Source organism: Vulpes lagopus, chromosome 11 (genome assembly GCF_018345385.1).
Source record: "Vulpes lagopus strain Blue_001 chromosome 11, ASM1834538v1, whole genome shotgun sequence".
NCBI lineage: Eukaryota > Metazoa > Chordata > Mammalia > Carnivora > Canidae > Vulpes > Vulpes lagopus.
Window position 1 is genome coordinate 75,122,014 of NC_054834.1, and position 19,278 is coordinate 75,141,291.

A 19,278-nucleotide genomic window follows, 5' to 3' on the forward strand; every position below is an offset into this window, starting at 1 on the left:
GGTTGGTCCTGTTTGTTGTCTGTTGTCCCCTGTCCCCCTCCCCCCCCACCCAGTGTAAATCCTGTATACAAGGGACCTCTTTCTTTTAACACCATTTTATTTTATTTTTATTTTTTAACACCATTTTAATAGCTTTATTTAGATATAATTCACATACTATAAAATTCACCTTTTTAAGGTATACAATTCAAGGGGTTCGATATCTTCACAGAGTCATGAAGCCATCACCACCGTCTTCCAGAACATTCTCATCACCCAAAAGAAACTCCATACACAGCAGTCATTCCCCATCCCTCCCTTCCTCTCGCCCCTGACATCCATGACTCTGCTTTCTCTCTCTAGACTTGCCTATTGATGTGTTCATTTTTTTTTTTTTTTTTGATGTGTTCATTTTAAACCATCCCTATATCTCCAGTGAGCAACCAGTGCTGGGAAGATGGGTTGGTTATGTCCCCATTTTACAAATGACAAAACTGAGGCTCAAGACCCCTCCAGAAACTGACTTTCCCTTTTTTCAAGCCTGGTGTCTGGTATCCCCCTCAGAGCTGGGCTACACTGGGGAAGCTGGAAACTCAACAGAAAGAGAAGGAATGAGGTGTGAACATGGAGTGGGGGGGTCCCTGCTCAGCCACCTGGCTGCAGCCCATACTTGGGCCCTCTCGGGCTGGGAGGTCACTTTCCTGGGCAGGCTCACTGACTGCAGATTCAGGGAGTCTTCATGCCCTCAGTGCTGGTGGGCTGAGCTTAACTCTGTCTGGCCTGTGCTGGAAACAGACCAGTGCCACCCTCCCACAGGAGAACAGCACAGGGACATGGGGGCAGGCAGGTAAGGGGAAGGCCTATCCCAGTACCTGGACGCCCAAGAGGGCTGAGGGTAGCTGGTGCAAGAAGGACGGCCCAGTCAGGGGCAGTGGGGGGCTGTTTGTTGAAGTTAGGAGCTCTGTGACTTTGGGCAAGTGACTGCATTTCTCTGGACCTTTGTTGCCTCATCTGTGAATGGTACCCATCCCTGGGGTACACCAGGTTGCTCTGAGCCTGGAAGTCCATGTGGATGCACCCACCACCACATTGGGAACCAAACACAGGTTCCCTCCCTCCAGACCCCTCACCCCAAGGAGCCTAGGCTCAGAAAGGCTGGCGACTTGTCAGAGGCTGAATGAGGGCCAAAGCCAATGGTAGATTTCCTGACCCTTTGAAGCCTGTCTCCTCAGCTGTAAAAGAGGTTTAATAATCATTCCTCCCTCCCTGTGAGTGGTGAGGGCTAGGGGTGTGTAGTTATCAGCACCCTCTGGGCCTCAGACAGGGAAACCAGACAGGCTCCTTGTTACCCTCAAGCTGCCTTCCCTCCCAGGGCTGCTCTCATCCTGGCCTCTTTCATCTTAGGTTTAATTAGCCAGGCTGCCCCACCCCGAAGTCCCTTGGGCGGGAGTCATCACTCCCATTTTATAGATGGGGAAACTGAGGCACCTAGAGGGAAGTGGTTTGGGGCTGCCGCCTGTGAGTCAACTATGGAGCCAGGGCCCAGAGGAATTGGGACTGGGCTTTCCAGCTGGACTTGTCCCTCGGGGTGGATCCCTGTCTCCATCCCCTGGCATCCCCAGCACTGTGGGCACCCAGACAGCCTCATTTCCAGCTCTCTCTGCCCCACCACTCCCTACCACCTTCTATCTGGAGGACAACAGGATGGGGTAGGGAGGGGCCCGCGAAGCCTGGAGAAAGGAGAGAAACTGGTTGGCAGCGCTAACATGGGGGCTCAGGTCTGTTTCATCTTCAAAGCCGCCTAATTATAGCCAAAGGTGTTACTGTAGCCCGTGTGGCCTGCACGCCCGCAGTTCTGGGTCCTGGAAGCCTGTCAATGGGGCCTCTGCGGCGCAGTCCAGAGCTCAGGAGACGCTGCTTGGGGAGCCCCAGGCAAGCCCCCCTTAGTGTCCCCAAACAGCTCCGATCCAGCCCTCTGGAATTCAAGAATGCTGGGTCGATGCCCTGCTTGGCCCTAGGTCTTCAGTGGTGAGGTCGCGGTTTCCAGGTCTGGGCTCCGCAGGCGTGAGCCCCGTGACCTCCCGGGCCCTGCCACTCTGCACATCTGCATCCCGTTGCTTCCCGCCTTCATCCAGGATTACGGCCTTGCCCTGCCCAGCTGCCCTCCCAGCTGTACCCTGGCGCGGCTGCCGCAACCCTTGCCGACCGTCGGCTGCTGGTGCGGCCTAAGGCAAAGGTCACCAGCTTCCGCCCGCCGTGACCCCGGCACCGCCGGCTCCGCGCCCCCAAGCCCAGCCGTTGGGGGACGGGGGCTGGCGTCAGAGAAGCGAAGCCAAACCCGGAGGCGCCCGCCCGACCGGTTCTGCCGGGGCTGCGAGCAGCACTTCCTGCGGGCGCCCTGGGACCGCACCTGGCACACCCCCCAGCGGGCACCCCGGGAGCCCAAAAGACCCGCACCCTACTCCCCCCGCAGGGTGCGCGGCGCTGCGCCCGGACGCCCGCGGGGATGGGGGCGCGCTGGTTGTCATCCTCGCGGGCCCGGCGGGCGCCGAGCCTGGAAGGCCCTGGGATCGCAGGGCGCGCGCGGACGGGACCCCGGCAGCCGGGAGCGCGGGCCCACCCAGCCCCACCGCCTGTGCCCGGGCCTGCGGCAGTTTCGGGGAAGGGGCGCTGCGCGCAGCGGGACAGTTACTCAGCCCCAGCGAAACCGGCGAGTCGGCACCTGTTGGCGGGGCGGAGGGGGAGGCGGCCCCGTTACGGCCCCGCCCCTGCCGCCCACGCGCCGCGCGCCCCGCCCCGCCGCGCGCCGCCGCCCGGAAGGAGCCGGCCAGCCCGAGCGCCCGCGGCGGCTGAGTCAGACGCGGTGAGAGCGGCGGGCCCGTTACCGCGGGCGCCGGGGGCCGGGGCGGTGCTGTGGTTTCGGTGCCGGCAGCGGGCGGGCGGCCTAATGAGCTCTCGGCACGCACCCCGCGCCGGCGGCCCTGCCCCGCGGGGACCCTTGGCTGCCCGCCCTGGAGTCGCCCCCGAAACCTCTCGGTTTCGTCTTGGGGTTCAGGCGCGGGGTTCCCCTGGCGTCTGCGCGTGGCAGGGGGCAGCTGGGATTCGAGAAGCGGCCCTCGGGTGTCGGTGGCCCCTTTGGGGTGCGCGCAGGTGCTTGGGCGCCCTCTGGCGGCCACGGGCCTGACCTTCCCTCGCTTCTTTGCAGGGACCTGGGTGCGGGACCATGGGACCCCGGAGCCGGGAAACCTGGGCCCAGCGCCTGGGCGCCTTCCGGGCCAGCCCGTCCGCCTTCATGGCCGGTCCCGAGGGTGAAGATCTGGGTTGTGACCTGCTGAGCGAACTGAGGAGTGAGAAGCTGAGCGAACAGACCAAGGTAGGCTCTGCGTGCACCCCCTGCCCTGGCCCATCTGGTCAGCTCCGTCCACCGCGCCCTGAGCCTCATTTCCGTGATTCCCACCCAAATCTCCCATCCCCAGGTTTCCTTGCTGGCCCTGAGCCTGGAGTACCCAGCCCAGCTCTGGCCGGACACCGCTGCGGCCGAGGCAGCCGCCACCTCCCTGTTGGACACCCTGGTCCTTCTGCCCCCACGGCCCTCGGCCCTGCGGCGGCCCCTGCTGCTGGCGGCCACCACAGCCTTGGCGACAGGAGATGCGCTGGGCCCCACCTCTGCAGCCTCCCTCCGGCTCCTGCCCTTGCTTCTTGGCTTGGCCTCCGGCAGCGATCTGGGGCGAGGCTTTGGCCCCGCCTCGGAGCAGCGCTCCCTGCAGGCCACAGCGTGTGAGTGCCTGCGGGAGCTGGAGAGCTGCAAGCCTGGGCTGCTGGGTGGCCGCCTGGGGCTGCTACGGGGCCTTCTCGGGCAGGAAGGCCCGGTCCAGCCGCTCAGCCTGCTGCTGGCGCTTGCCCTGCGCAACGCCTTGGTGATACAGGCCAGAGCCAGGGCTGGCCTACAGGGCCTGCTCATGGCGGGGGATGCTCCCACTGTGGGCATTCCCTGGAACTGGGCATTAGCTGAGGAGGGGGCTGCCCACCTGCAGCCCCAGGCACCTAGCTGGCCGGCCACTGAGGCGCAGGAGTGTGGCTTTGCTGTACTAGAGCCCAGTCCTGAGGAGGCCCGGGAGCTGCGGGCTGCCGTGGCCCAGCTCCTGGACACCTCCTACCTGCTCACTCCTGTGGCTCAGGCCCAGCTCCTGTGGCTGCTGGGCTGGGCTCTGCGGGGTCTTCGGGGACAGCCTCCAGTGCTCTTCAAGCCACAGCTGGTACGGCTGCTGGGCACGGGACAGTTGACGCTGCTGCATGCCATTCTGGCACTCAAGGCAGCCTTTGGTGAAGCACTGTTCACGGCCCAGGACGAGGCCTTGCTGCTCCGTCGGCTCACCTTGGCTGCTCAGCACCCAGCCCTGCCCCTGTCCGCCCATCTCTTCTACCTGCACTGCCTGCTGAGCTTCCCGGAGAACTGGCCTCTAGGCCCCACAGGTGAGGAGGCCGCTCCACTGCTGCTCGGGCCCCGGCTATGCCGTGGCCTCCTGCCCAGCCTCCTGCATGACCCGATGGCCCTCCTGGCCCGCTTGCATCTGCTTTGCCTGCTCTGTGCGGACGATGAAGAAAAGGAGGAGAAAGCCCAAGATTGGAGCCCCCAGCATTACCTGGAGGAGCTACTGGCTGGCCTGCGGCAGAGGGCAGCCCTGGATGGGGGCCCTCGGGCCTTGGCCACTCTCTGCTTCCAGGCCTCATACCTGGTTGTTCGCTGCCTAGCCATGCAGCCTGCTGTGCTGACACCCTTGACCCGTGGACTGGCCCAGCTGTACCAGTCCCGGCCTGCGCTGGCTCCTCATTTTGTGGATCTCTTGGACAGGGTGGGCCCTGAGCTGGGGGAGCCCCTGAGAGTGGTATTACGGCAGGAGGTGGTGGCCAGGCCAGGCAAGGACGAGGCTCTTTGTTGGCACCTGCAGATACTGGCAAAAGTGGCAGATGGGAATGCTCAGAGTGCCACCCTAGGCTTCCTGCGAGCTGCGGCTGCTCGCTGCACGGACTGGGACCTCCAGCAGGCCCTGCTACAGGTCTGCCGGGCCTTGCTGCGGGCGGGTGTTGGGAAAGGCTTGGCCGATTTGCTGCAGGCACTGGCCAGGCAGTTGGAGGACCCTGACGGGCGGGACCGTGCACGCCTCTACTACATCCTCCTGGCCCACCTTGCGGGGCCCAAGCTGGGGGTGGCCCTGGGCCCCTCGCTGGCCGCACCTGCGGCCTCCTCATTGGTGGCCGAGAACCAGGGCTTTGCTGCTGCGCTGATGGTGCAGGAGGCCCCAGCCCCAATTCGGCTAAGCGTGGGGCCCCGCAGAGCCGAGGGCCCAGTCCCCGTGCTACAGCTCCAGGTGGAAGTGCTAGAGCCAGTGTACTCTCTGGAGCTACGCTTCCGTGTGGAAGGACAGCTCTACGCACCCCTGGGGGCCATCCATGTGCCCTGCCTGTACCCTGGCCGTCCTTGCCGTCCCCTGCTCTTGCCTCTGCAGCCCCGGCGCCCGGCTCCCACGCATCTGGATGTGCGTGCCCTGTACACCACACCCAGCGGCCTCACACGCCACGCCCACCTGCCGCCTCTGCTTGTGACCTTTGCTGACCTTTTTCTGCCTTTCCCTCAGTCCCCTGAGGGGGACAAGCAGGGCTTCTTTGAGGAGCTCTGGGACTCCTGCCTGCCCAAGGGCGCTGAGAGTAGTCTCTGGTGCCCTCTTGGGCCACAGGGGCTGGAGGCCTTGGTGTCCCACCACCTGGAGCCCTTTGTGGTGGTGGCCCAGCCCCCCACCAGCTACCATGTGGCCATCCACCTGCCCCCCAACTCAAGACTGCTGCTGCGACTGGAGGCGGCCCAGGTGGACGGGGTGCCGGTGGCTCTGCGGACAGATGACTGGGCTGTGCTGCCCTTGGCTGGGGACTACCTCCGTGGGCTGTCAGCCGCTGTCTGAACATGGATGCCAGCTCAGGTCCTCAGAGGGGCTTGCCCAAGGAGGGCACAGAGGCCCAGGACACAGTCCTGTGGCTTCTTTCCTAAAAAAACAAACAACTTAAGTTCACTGATGACATTCACTGGTTTGTTTTCTTTTGAGCCCTGGTTGGGGGCATGCACACTGGGATGGGGGAGGAGAGGCTCCAGGAGTACTTCTAGACTAGGAACCTCCATACCTCCCTACTGCAGTGTTCCAGAGTTTCTTCCTGCCCAGCAGGAGGGAGAAAAAATATCCTTATCTCTGCCTCCCTGAGAGAGTCGGGCCTTGGCCCAAAGCCCTGTGGTAGCTTAGGAACTCGAGCCTCCTGGACTTGGGCCTCTTCACCAAGTGGCCAGTGCTTTTCAGTTCCAGAGGCTTGTAGGGTCCCTGCCCCAAGGAGCTCAGGCTGGCTAGGACGGCAGCGGCCCCTTTCCTTGGTGGGGGCTCTCCACACTGTGTTGACGGGACCCAGATCTAGGAGGGCCCATCAGTAGAGTTTGGGAGCTAAGAGAGAGTAGCCCCATGATGTGGGCTAACTCTGAGCTGACATTTCCTCACCCCAACACAACCTGCAGACCTAAGAATCTTCCTGGTGAGAAACGAGTCCCCCTCATCCTCTTTCCAAACATGTCAGATAGTTTGAGCTCAAGTATTTTGAGGCCGACTCTGCTGCCAGGCACTGAGCTGGTATTTTCCACATTCACTGCCTTTCTTCGTGCTTGCAACAGCTAGCAGGGCCCCACAGATGAGGAAATCTTTAGGCCAGAGGGGTTGAATGATTTTCCTGTGGTCACCCAGCTGGTTAGCAATCGTATTTTGTCATCTCGGACCAGGTTTCTATTGCCACATCGTCAAAGCGCAACCTGTACGGACCAGAGGGCCACCGAGTCCCCAGGCCTCCCTGCCTTGAGCCAGCCCTCGGGAGCTTGCAGGAGCAGCCATTGGCAGTGCTGGGTGGAAAAGGACCGAGGGCTGGGGCCTAATTGTTCTACTGGCGAAGGGTCTGTTCTGGGGCCCCTGCCTTGGACTCCCAGCCCACAGGTTCCTGGAGGCCATTCCTTCCCCTCTTGATGGTGGCGGGATGGGAACGAGAAGTAGGGCCTGGGACAAGCAGGGCTGGTGCAGGTCAGGTCAGGAGGTCTGTCAAAGGGCTGAGGTACGGCAGTAACTCATGTGATCTGAGGCACATGTGAATCAGGAAGGGGTTGGTTCTAGGAAACAAGCTTGTCCAGCTGTTTGCAGCAGACAGGGATTTAAGATAATTGACTACTCCCAAGGTGTCTGGGAAGGCCAGAGAAGGGGTGCCTCCGGGAGCCAGCCTCGGCACTGCCAAGTTCCAGAACAGACCACCCTGCTTGCAGTCCAGTTCCTCTCAGTGCCCAGATGCTGGGCCTGGACCCCGGAACGTGGGTGGGCCTGCCAGTACCGCCCCTTGACACCCACGAAACCTGAGCGTGCTGGCACTGCTACAGAAGGGCTGAGCTCCCAAAGCTGCCGAATGGCCCCGGCCTGGTTTCCTCTGCCCACATCATTCAGAGGGCATCCAGTGAGTGGGCCATATGTCTCCCACAGACCTCAAGCACAGGGAAGTCTAGAAAATGTCCTCAGATGTAGGAGGTAGTGTTAATCCTTAGTGTAAGATTGAGGTAAAGGGCCTGTGTAAGGGCCCCAGATGGCCTCTGACTCTCCCACCCCCACCACAAATATGCCACAGTGGACTTCATATTAGGAGGGGCAGGAGGATGGGCGCTGAGCATGGGCAGCAGCCGCAGTCCGGGGGCCGCAGGGGCCGTGGTTCTGGCGACAAGAAGTCCAAAAAGCGTAGCCAGCGCAAGGAAACCTACTCGATGTATATCTACAAGGTGCTAAAGCAGGTGCACCCGGACATCGGCATCTCTTCCAAGGCCATGAGCATCATGAACTCATTTGTGAACGATGTGTTTGAACGGCTGGTTGGCGAGGCCGCCCGGCTGGCCCAGTACTCCGGCCGGACCACACTGACATCCCGGGAGGTCCAGACAGCGGTGCGTCTGCTGCTGCCCGGAGAGCTGCCCAAGCATGCTGTATCTGAGGGCACCAAGGCCGTCACCAAGTACACCAGCTCCAAGTGACCCAGGGCCTTCCATTAATAAAGAGTGAGCTGCTCCAAAAAAACAAAACAAAACAAAACAAAAAACAACATCGTACTGTATGTCTTCATAGCCACCTTTTTTTTTTCTTCCCCAGTCACTTCGTTTTTACTACTTCACATTTTCAGCAAACAAATAAAGGTGCAAACAGGGTTTATTTCACATTAATATATTAACTTTTTTTTTTTTTTTTTTTTTTTGTCAAATAAATAGGGAATTCTCTTTTAAATAACCATCTCCTCCCTTCTCGGCCAGTCCAGAAGCAAATGAAAGCAAATTTTAGTGCATCCAGGGGGCATATCACCAATTATGCATGAAGCTTAAATGGACAAGTTTTTTGTTTGTTTGTTTGTTTTTTGTATAAAAACCAGAAGAGGGAAAGTTTATTTGAGATGCAGGATTTGGAAAGGCAAGCCTGGGCTTTTATTGAGAGTTGAAGCGTAAACATTTTTGAGTTCCCCTAAGATGTCTGGACTAAAGTAACAGACTTCTTTGTTCACAGCCAGGACTTCTAATCTTACATTTGTGACACCCCCGGGTGTCTCCACATATCTCCGGAGGTCCTGTAAAATTACCTTCTCAGAATGCCAAGTAAAATAATTTAAATTCATTTAAAAATTATGCCACACATGTCTGCAGGCAAAGGAGGCTGTCCTGGAGTCACAAGAACACTTCTAAGTATTAGAAAAGCTTGATCCCTGTCGATTCCATTTTAGTCTCAACCAACTGATGAATAAAGGACATTGAGCAAGAGGAGACTGTGCGACTTCTGGTTTGTTTTTTTTTTTTTTTGAAGCGTTTTTTGTTTGTTTAATACATCTGAAAAGAATGCATATACAAAGAATTGAGATATGAGAAAGCATTGGTTCAAGACTAATGAATCTACAAGAATTAGGATTTGGGGAAGGGGGAGATGATTACCTAAATATTTTTAAAAATTGGAAATTGCAACCAAAATAAGTGGATAATATCCCTATTAACACTTATGAAGAGTCTACCTAAGACTCCATGATTTTTTTTATTAAACCAGAGAGCCTTAACGAGCTACTCTAGGGTTCCTCATATGCAAAACAGAAATAAGGGGATTCCCCTGACTGGTCCCCATGTTGTTAAATGTTCTCCCCACCCCCACCCCCACCCCCACCCCCAGCTTCTTCATGAAGCAGGTCTCCATCCTCCCAACTTAAAAGAGGATGTGCATCATTCCATAGACATCTGTCTCCTAGCACCACCTCTCACATTTCTTCGATTCACCAGGTCTTCAGTTGTGTTCTAGGAACACTGTTATCATACACTATTAAGCTGGACAACTATGCTAAGCATATAAGACAATGACTGACAGGGAAAAAATGTTTTTTAATTACGTACTCAATCCATTTGGTGTATTTCAAAAGGTGCAATACTTTTCTTCATTTATCAGTGAAAGAAGTTAGAAATTAACTTAAAAAAAAATTCAGTAAATGGCAAACAAATTTCCCCCCTCATGTGTCTGTGTGACACTTCCCCTGGGGTACACACTAGGAGCAGAATTATTGAATCCTAAGGCATGCATGTACTTAAATTTGACTAAGAGATATCCAAGTAATTCAAGTGTTTAGTTTCGCCTCCTCTCAGCATGCCTAGGAGGGTAGGGACAGACATGAGTGAGCCAGCCCATGACATCCACCACAGTCCACCCCTTTGCATGCTCAGTGTCCATGTAACCCTGCTCATATTTAAACTTCTTGAAGGTCATAGGAACAGCAACACACTCCTCCACCAACCCCTCTTACAACCAAGACTTCTTCGCCAAGAGGGAAGAACCCCAAATTCCATCAGCCACTGGCCACCCATCTGGATGTCACCAATGCTCACCAGTTACTGGTTCTCCACTTCCAGGTACATCCATACCCTTCCCCACTTCCCTGAGGTTAGGCCTGGCCAGGAGATCAGCTCTGGCTAATGGAATGTAGAGTGTTGATTTGGGGGCAGAACACTCACTGCTAGCACTCAGCCTCCTGGCCCTCTCTCGCCCTGGCATGGCAGTTGTGGAAGTGTTCACAGTTCGCAGTGTTGATGTGGAGGTGCTGGATAGTTGAGTCACAATCCCATCTCAATCTACTGTAACAAACACTGGATTATGAAGGTAATCATCAATAACGCACTTTATATGACACTGGGGAAAGGCATGAGAAAGAATATTGGTTAAGCTATATTTTACTTGCAAGGAAGAAAGTATGGTGGAATGAGCTACAAGGCCATAATGGGGGCTTCCAGCTTTAGCAAATAAGTATATTGTACAGCATGTCCCATTAACTTCAAAGAAACAACAAATAATTTTTTAGTATCAATATGTCCCAAACATTAGGACAAACTTTTTCCAAAATAAAAGAGTTTCTAAGAAATTCAGATGTAATTGGGCATCTTGTATTTTATCTCTCGGTCCTAGACATATTTATAACTTGTTTCTCCTACAATCCACTCTATTTTTTTTAACCTTCAAGGCTCTTTATCTAGTAAAGTGGCCTTCATCCCTGAGAGACGTGAGTCCTTGGTAAGTCTGCTTGTATTGAGTGTCTTTAGTTTGTTGAGTGAATGTTATCACTGGGTCTGGCAGTCCTGGGATTCTGCTTCCATTGTGTGGCAGCAACAGTTTCTTCACTGATCACCAGGACTGATCATCCTTCTGGAGCTGTTGTTTCCAAGGCTCATAAACATAACTAAATATACTCAAAACAAGTGTTTGAAGATATACAAAATCTACTATGAGAAAATTTTTAAATAGAAATAGATAAGACCTAGGAAAGAATGAAGGAGGTTGATTGAACTCAGGAGAGAAACGGAAGAAACAGACTATTATCTAGAAATACAGATTACATTATAAGATGCCCAAGGGAAAATGGACTCAAATAAATGTATAATAAGGGGCACTGAAGAAAGACAGAAAAACAACGAAGAGAATAAAAATGAGATAAAGAAGTAGAAGCCAGAACAAAATAATAGTAGCAGAAGATTGTCAAAGAAGAAATTCTATTTGTATTATTGGAGTCCCAGAAGAAAAACCAAACAATGAACCAGAGCTGATATTTAACATATAAGAAAACTTTCTAAGAGCAACAGATTTGCAAATTGAAAGGAACTGCTGGGAACCTTGAAAAATTAACCCATAACAACCAATGTTGAGACATATCCTCATAAAACTATTAGATTTCAAAATATTTTTTTCAAAATATTTTTTAAAGATTTTATTTATTCATTCATGAGAGACACACACAGGCAGAGACACAGGCAGAGGGAGAAGCAGGCTCCCTGCTGGGAGCCCAATGCAGGGACTCAATCCCAGGACCCCAGAATCACACCCTGAGCTGAAGGCAGATGCTTCACCGCTGAGCCACCCAGGCATCCCAATTTCAAAATATTTTTTAAAAAGAATTCTCAAAAAAAAAAAAAAAGAATTTTCAAAGGGATGCCTGGGTGGCTCAATTGGTTAAGCATCCAACTCTTGATTTCAACGCAGGTCATGATCTCGGTGAGGTCAGGCTCTGGACTGGGCATGGCGCCTGCTTAAAATTCTCTTTCTCTCCCTCTGCCCCCTCCCATGCTGGCTCCCGCGCCACCCCCCCCCCCCTCAAACAAACAACTCAAGATCTTCAGGAAGAAAGAACAAATAACTTACAAAGGCAAAATAAATAATGGCATCAGATTTTAAAAAGCCAACTGACATATAATACAGCAATGGGACAGCATTTTTTTTAACATTCTATTTTCTAAAGTGTGAACCAAGGATTTTATATTCAAAAAGTTGTCCTTCAAGTATCAAGGTCATACAAAACAGTTTTCTGTTTTTTAGCAAGTAATTCTGTAATTCTGCACCGATGAGCCAATCTGATAGAAAATGCACTTCATCCAACCAAGAGCTGAAGAATATATATATAAAGGACCTAAGGTGGGCAGCCCGGTGGCTCAGTGATTTGGCACTGCCTTTGGCCCAGGGCATCATCCTGGAGACCTGGGATCAAGTCCCACGTCGGGCTCCCTGCATGGAGCCTGCTTCTCCCTCTCCCTCTCTCTCTCTCTCTCTCTCTCTCTCCGTGTCTCTCATGAATAAATAAATTAAATCTTAAAAAAAAAAATAGGGAAGCCTGGGGCTGTTGTGTGAGCTGTTCATGCCACAGTCAGTAACAGAGGACTCATAATTCCAGATGCTTTCCCCATCTCCTCTTCTCCTGGGGACCTTCTCCTAGGCATTTCTCTCCTCTCTCAGACCCTCAGGATGGGACACAGTTGGATTTCCCACCCAACGGCCAACACCACCCAATGGCCCTTAATCCACACCCATGGCACCCCACCTGCCCCTGGGGGCCTGCCCGCCTTTGCCCTGACCTCAGTATCTCTAGGTCATGTTTGCCAAGGGGCAAACCTTCCCCTCAGAATGGGATGGGAAGGCCCACCAGGAGATGACCCTACAGAATAATATGGGAAGAGAAGGCCCAGAGACACCTAGAGTGGTAATGTCTAGGGAATCCTGGGGTAGACTTCTCTGCACTATACAAATAGCTCAATGCCAGGGTGGCTGAGCAGTTGAGTGTCTGCCTTTGGCTCAGGGCATGATCCTGGAGTCCCAGGATCGAGTCCTGCATCGGGCTCCCTGCATGGAGCCTGCTTCTCCCTCTGCCTCTGTCTCTGCCTCTCTCTCTCTCTGTCTCTCATGAATAAAGAAATAAAATCTTAAAAAAAAAAAAAAAAAAGGCCTAAGGCTAAAACAAAGGTAGCATGAGGGTAAATAAGTAGAAATATTATATATTGCGATAATTAATGTAATTAAAAGCATGGGAGAAGAAGAGAGGAAGGGAGGAAAATAGGGTAAAGCTCACTAATGGTTGTATGAGTGACTCTCAGCTCTCAACTCACTCTTACTGGCTGCTCTGTGAAAATAAATCTGGGCCCTTTAAATATTGGGCTTTGCTTCTGGCTCATTACTAAGCTTTGTCAGCAGAGGGCGCAGAGGAGCCATTGCAGAAGGACGTTTTCCTTCCACCTTTGATGAACTCACTAGATAATCTGAAGCTTCTCCAGTACCCAAGGCTCCAGGCATCAAGCAGCTCTAGCACCCAAGGCTTTGCCAGCACCAGCCTCCTGTAGTGCATGACAGTCAGCAGCCGCCAGCAGCCAGCAGCTTCCCAGAACCTTTCCTTGGACAGTTTTGCAGCAGAGTATCTGCAGTGAGACCTCTCCCCATAAACAGCCTTCCCTGGCCCCCTACAGAATGGTTTTCCAGCAAATTCTACCAGCACAGCCCACAGAAACTTCTCTTCACACTGTGAACCACAGGCATGCTTTGTCCAACTGGATCTGGATCTCAGACTTGTGGTTAGGAAGGGAGGTGCTCCTCCAGGTACGGCCTTGACGTAAATGGGGGGTGAGGAGAGCTACTTCTTATATCTGGCATTTCTGTACTCTTCTATGCTCTTTGCAGTTCTCTTTTCCTATTACTGGGCAATGCCTTGGTACTTCAGTCCCCTGTTAAAGTTGATAATTCTTTATATTAAACTTCTCCTATTCAAATTACTGTGTGATTTCTCTCCTGGTTGGACCCTGACCGATAAATAGGAAGGCTTATATTTTTGTTGTAGTGTTTGCTTTTCTATTTATACCTTTAAAAATCCTCAATTTCAAAACCATTTTCAAAACAGATAAGCCACATAGAGTTTTGAAACTGAAGTTTTTAAAAAAGGTATAACTATAACACTAAACACTAGAACAAAAATATAAGCCTTCCTATTTATCTTATAAAATAAAGATCAGACAATATTTTTGTTTTTTAAAGATTTTTATTTATTTATTCATACAGATGCAGAAAGAGAGAGGCAGAGAGAGAAGCAGCCTCCATGCAGAGAGCCCAACGCAGGACTCGATCCAGGGTCTCCAGGATCACGCCCTGGGCTGCAGGCAGCACTAAACCGCTACACCACTGGGGCTGCCCATAAAATAAAGATCAAAGAAGAGGTGCCTGGGTGGCTCAGTTGGTTGAGCATTCAATTCTTTTTTTTTTTTTTTTTTTTAATTTTTTTTTTTAATTTATTTATGATAGTCACACAGAGAGAGCGAGAGAGGCAGAGACACAGGCAGAGGGAGAAGCAGGCTCCATGCACCGGGAGCCCGACGTGGGATTCGATCCCGGGTCTCCAGGATCGCGCCCTGGGCCAAAGGCAGGCGCTAAACCGCTGCGCCACCCAGGGATCCCTGAGCATTCAATTCTTGATTTCAGCTCAGGTCATGATCTCAAGGTCATGAGAGCAAGCTTCACGGTGGGCTCCATGCTCAGTGTGGAGTCTACTTGAGATTTTCTCTCCCCCTCTGCCTCTACCCCTTCCCCCCACTTGCACTTTCACTCTCTAAATAAATATATGAATAAGTTCTTTTAAAAATGTATCAGGGGTGGCTCAGCAGTTTAGCGCCTGCCTTTGGCCCAGGGTGTGATCCTGGAGTCCTGGGATCGAGTTCCGCATCGGTCTCCCTGCATGGAGCCTGCTTCTCCCTCTGCCTGTGTTTCTGCCTCTCTCTCTCTCTCTCTTTCTCTCTCTGTCTCTGTCCCTCATGAATAAATAAATAAAATATTTTTAAAAATAAAAATATACCAAAGAATATACAGATCATAGAGAAATTTCAGAACCAGAAAAGATCCTGAATAGCCAAAGTGATGTTGAAAAAGAAAACCAAAGCTGAAGGCATCATAATCCTATACTTTAAGCTGTATTACAAAGCTTCAGTCATCAAGACAGTATGGTACTGGCACAAAAGCAGACACATAGATCAGTGGAACAGAATAGACAACTCAGAAACGGCCCCAGAACTATAAGGTCAAGTAATCTTTGACAAAGTAGGAAAGAATGTTCAATGGATAAAGGACAGTCTCTTCAACAAATGGTGTTGGGAAAATTGGACAGCAACATGCAAGAGAATGAAACTGGACCACTTTCTTATACCATACACTAAAATAAATTAAAAATGGATGAGGGATCCCTGGGTGGCGCAGCGGTTTGGCGCCTGCCTTTGGCCCAGGGCGCGATCCTGGAGACCCGGGATCGAATCCCACGTCAGGCTCCCGGTGCATGGAGCCTGCTTCTCCCTCTGCCTGTATCTCTGCCTCTCTCTCTCTCTGTGTGTGACTATCATAAATAAATAAAAATTTAAAAAAAATAAAAAAAAATGGATGAAAGACCTAAATATGAGACAGGAATCTGTCAAAATCCTAGAGGAGAACACAGGCAGCAACCTCTTTGACCTTGGCCATAGCAACTTTTTACTAGACACATCTCCAGAGACAAGGGAAACAAAGGCAAAATTGAACTACTGGAACTTCATCAAGATAAAAAGGGGAACCCTGGGTGGGTTGGCACTTTAGTGCCTGCTCTTAGCCCAGGGTGTGATTCTGGAGTCCTGGGATCAAGTTCTGCATCAGGCTCCCTGCATGGAACCTGCTTCTCCCTTTGCCTCTGTCTCTGCCTCTCTCTCTGTGAGTGTGTCTCTCATGCATAAATAAATAAAATTTAAAAAGATAAAAAGCTTCTGCACAGTTATGGAAATAATCAACAAGACTAAAAGGCAACCAACAGAATGGGAGAATACATTTGCAAATGACCATCAGATAAATGGCTAGTATACAAAATCTATAAAGAACTTACCAAACTCAACATCCAAAAAATAAATAGTCCAGTTAAGAAATGGGCAGAAGACATGAAAAGACATTTCTCCAAAGAAGACATACAGATGGGGCACCTCGATGGTTCTGTGGTTGAGCATCTGCCTTCCGCTCAGGTCATGATTCCAGGGTCCCAGGGATCAAGTCCCACATTGGGCTCCCCGCAGGAAGCCTGCTTCTCCCTCTGCCTATGTCTCTGTCTCTCTCTCTGTGTCTCTCATGAATAAATAAAATCTTTTTTTAAAAAAAGAAGACATACAGATGGCCAACAGACATATAAGAAAATGCTCCATATCACTTGGCATCAGGGAAATACAAATCAAAACCACAATAAGATACCACCTCCTACCAGTTAGAACGGCTGAAACTAACAACTCAAGAAACAATAGATGTTGGCAAGGATGTGGAGAAAGAGCAACCTTCCTGCACTGTTTGTGAGAATGAAAGCTGGTGCAGTCACTCTGAAAAACAGAATGGTGGTTCCCCAAAAAGTTAAAAATACAACTATCCAGGGTGCTTGGGTGGCTCAGTTAGTTAAGTGTCCGACTCTTGATTTTGGCTCAAGTCATGGTCTTGGGGTTGTGAAATTGAGCCCCACATCAGACTCCATGCTTAGCAGGGAGTTTGCTTGAGATTCTCTCTCTCCCTCTCCCTTTGCCCCTTCTCCTGCTCTCTCTTTAAATAAATAAATAAATAAATAAATAAATAAATAAATAAATAAATAAATATTTAAAAAATGGAACTACACTATGACCCAGCAATTGCACTTCCAGGTATTTATCCAAAGGATACATAAATACTGATTTGAAGAGGCACCTGCACCCCAATGTTTATAGCAGCATTATCAATAATAGCCAAAGTATGGAAAGAGCTGAAATGTCCACTGGCTGAGGAGTGGATAAAGAAGATGTGGTAGATATATACAATGAAATATTACTCAGCCATTAAAAAATGAACTATTGCCATTTGCAAGTTGGGGTGTGACTGTGGAAAGAGTGACCACTTCATCTTGACCACATCAGTGCAACAGGTAGGCGATAACCTTCCAAGTACCTATGTTTGTGTGTAACTTACTGGGTGGCACAAAAGCAGGCTTGGATGGCCAAGCCTGGTAAAACTGTCAGGATGAACATGTGATTCTTTTAAATGTTAAAGATTTTTGTATAGGAAAAAAAATCCATGATGTGGATGAAACTAGAATACATTACTCTTTTTTTTTTTTTTTAAGATTTTATTTATTTATTCATGAGAGACAGAGACAGAGAGAGAGAGAGGCAGAGGGAGAAGCAAGCAGGCTCCATGCAGGGAGCCTGACATGGACTCGATCCCGGGTCTCCAAAATCATGCCCTGGACTGAAGGCGGCGGCGGCGCTAAACCGCTGAGCCACTGGGGCTGCCCAGAATACACTATTCTAAGCGAAATAAGTCAGTCAGAGAAAGTCAAATACCATATAATTTCACTCGTATGTGGAATTTAAGAAACAAAAGAGATGAACACAGGGGAAGGGAAAGAAAAATAAGATAAAAACAGAGAGTGAGGCAAATCCCAAGAGACTCTTAACTGTAGAAAATAAACTGAAGGTTGCTGGAGGGGAGATAGGTGGGGGATGGGCTAAAGGTGATGGGAATTAAAGGAGGGCACTTGTTGTGATGAGCACTGGAGTTATATGTAAGTGATGAGTCACTAGATTCTACTCCTGAAACTAATACTACACCATATGCTAACTAATTTGAGTTTTAAAAAATCTTGGCGGAAAAAAATCAAATATAACAAACATAATATAAAATATTATGACAGAGAGTTAAGACCAAATATGCCTATTATATTGAGAAATGTAAATGTAAGGCTTAACTTAGCTATTCTTAAAAAGTTCTTAACTTGGTTCAAATAGCAAGACCCAACAATATGTAATCTATAAGAGAAACACTTAGAGCAACATGATTCAGAGAAACTAAAGGTAAGAGGACGAACAAAGGTATACAGGCACATGGAAACAATAAAAAATCAGAAGTAATGCCCCTGATATAAAACAAAGTAGAATCCAAGTTGCAAAGTATTAGACATGACAAAAGAGTCACTTTTAAACATTATAAGCCATAATTTACAACCAAGCTGTGACATTTGTCAATATTTATGCACCAAATAGCACAGCAAACTTTCTTTTTTTAAGTAATCTCTCCACCCAATGTGGGGCTTAAACTCACAAACCCAAAATCAAATTCACACACTCTTCTAACTGAGCCAGACAGACAACCCAGTAAACACTTTTAAGATATAAACTATAGAAGATGCAAATAAATATAGATGGAAATACACTAATTACAGGATATTCTAATTCATCACACTTGGTGTAAGACAAATGAAGAAGAGGGCCAAAAATAAGGAATGAAAATAAGACATAAACAACATAATAATCAGTATAGTAGATCTCAAGGATGTCTGTTGAACTCTATACGCTAGCAATGAACAATCCATAAAGGGAATTAAGAAAAAATTCCATTTATGGTAGCATCAGAAAGAATAAAATACTTCAAAATAAATCTGATAAAGAAAATGCAGGGTTGCACATTGAAAATATAACACATTTCTGAAAGAAATGAACGAAGATGTAAATAATGGGAAGGCAATCCACGTTTATGGATTGAAAGACTGAATATTATTTTTTTAAGGATTTTATTTATTTATTCATGAGAGAGGCAGAGGGAGAAGCAGGCTGCCTGCGGGGAGTCCGATGCGAGACTCCATCCAGAGACTCCGGGATCACACCCCGAGCCAAAGGCCAGGTGTGAGCCACCCAGGTGTCCCTTGGCAATGGTTTCTTAGATATGACACTCAAAAACATAAGCAGGAACATAGGTAAATTGAACTTCACTGAAAATTCTATTTTTTTTTTAATTTTCATTTATTTATGATAGTCACAGAGAGAGAGAGAGAGAGAGAGAGGCAGAGACACAGGCAGAGGGAGAAGCAGGCTCCATGCACTGGGAGCCCGACGTGGGACTCGATCCCAGGTCTCCAGGATCGCGCCCTGGGCCAAAGGCAGGCACCAAACCGCTGCGCCACCCAGGGATCCCTTCACTGAAAATTCTAAAACTTGTGCATCAATTGATAGAGACACTATCAGGAAAGTGAAAAGATAACCCACAGAACAGAAAATATTTGCAAATCATGTATCTGATAAGGTTATAATAGCAACATATATTAAGAATTATAATATGGGGCGCCTGAGTGACTCAGTTGGTTAAGTGTTTGGCTCAGGTCATGATTCTGGGATCCTGGGATGGAGCCCGGTGTCTAGCTCCCTGCTCAGTGGGGAGTCTGTTTCTCCTTCTCTCTCTGCCCCTCCCCCTTTCATATTTTTTTTCTCTCTCTCTCTCTCAAATAAATAAATAAAATATTTTTTTAAATGTGCAAAGGAATGGGCTGCCCGGGTGGCTCAGCGGTTTAGCGCCACCTTCAGCCCAGGGCCTGATCCTGGAGACCCGGAATCAAGTCCCACATCCGGCTCCC

General features: G+C 50.1%; 2 protein-coding genes across 2 annotated transcripts; both read left to right on the forward strand.

The window, feature by feature from the left end:
* Positions 1–2,784: 2,784 nt before the first annotated feature.
* Positions 2,785–6,044, forward strand: AP5B1 (adaptor related protein complex 5 subunit beta 1). Its single transcript, XM_041722149.1, has 3 exons — positions 2,785–2,842; positions 3,185–3,352; positions 3,456–6,044. The coding sequence occupies exons 2-3, from the start codon at positions 3,203–3,205 to the stop codon at positions 5,934–5,936; spliced, it is 2,631 nt and encodes an 876-aa protein (XP_041578083.1). The 5' UTR covers positions 2,785–2,842; positions 3,185–3,202; the 3' UTR covers positions 5,937–6,044.
* A 133-nt stretch (positions 6,045–6,177) lies between these two features.
* Positions 6,178–8,842, forward strand: LOC121471405 (histone H2B type 2-E1-like). The gene has a single exon (XM_041722152.1). The coding sequence runs from the start codon at positions 7,700–7,702 to the stop codon at positions 8,066–8,068; it is 369 nt and encodes a 122-aa protein (XP_041578086.1). The 5' UTR covers positions 6,178–7,699; the 3' UTR covers positions 8,069–8,842.
* Positions 8,843–19,278: the final 10,436 nt, after the last annotated feature.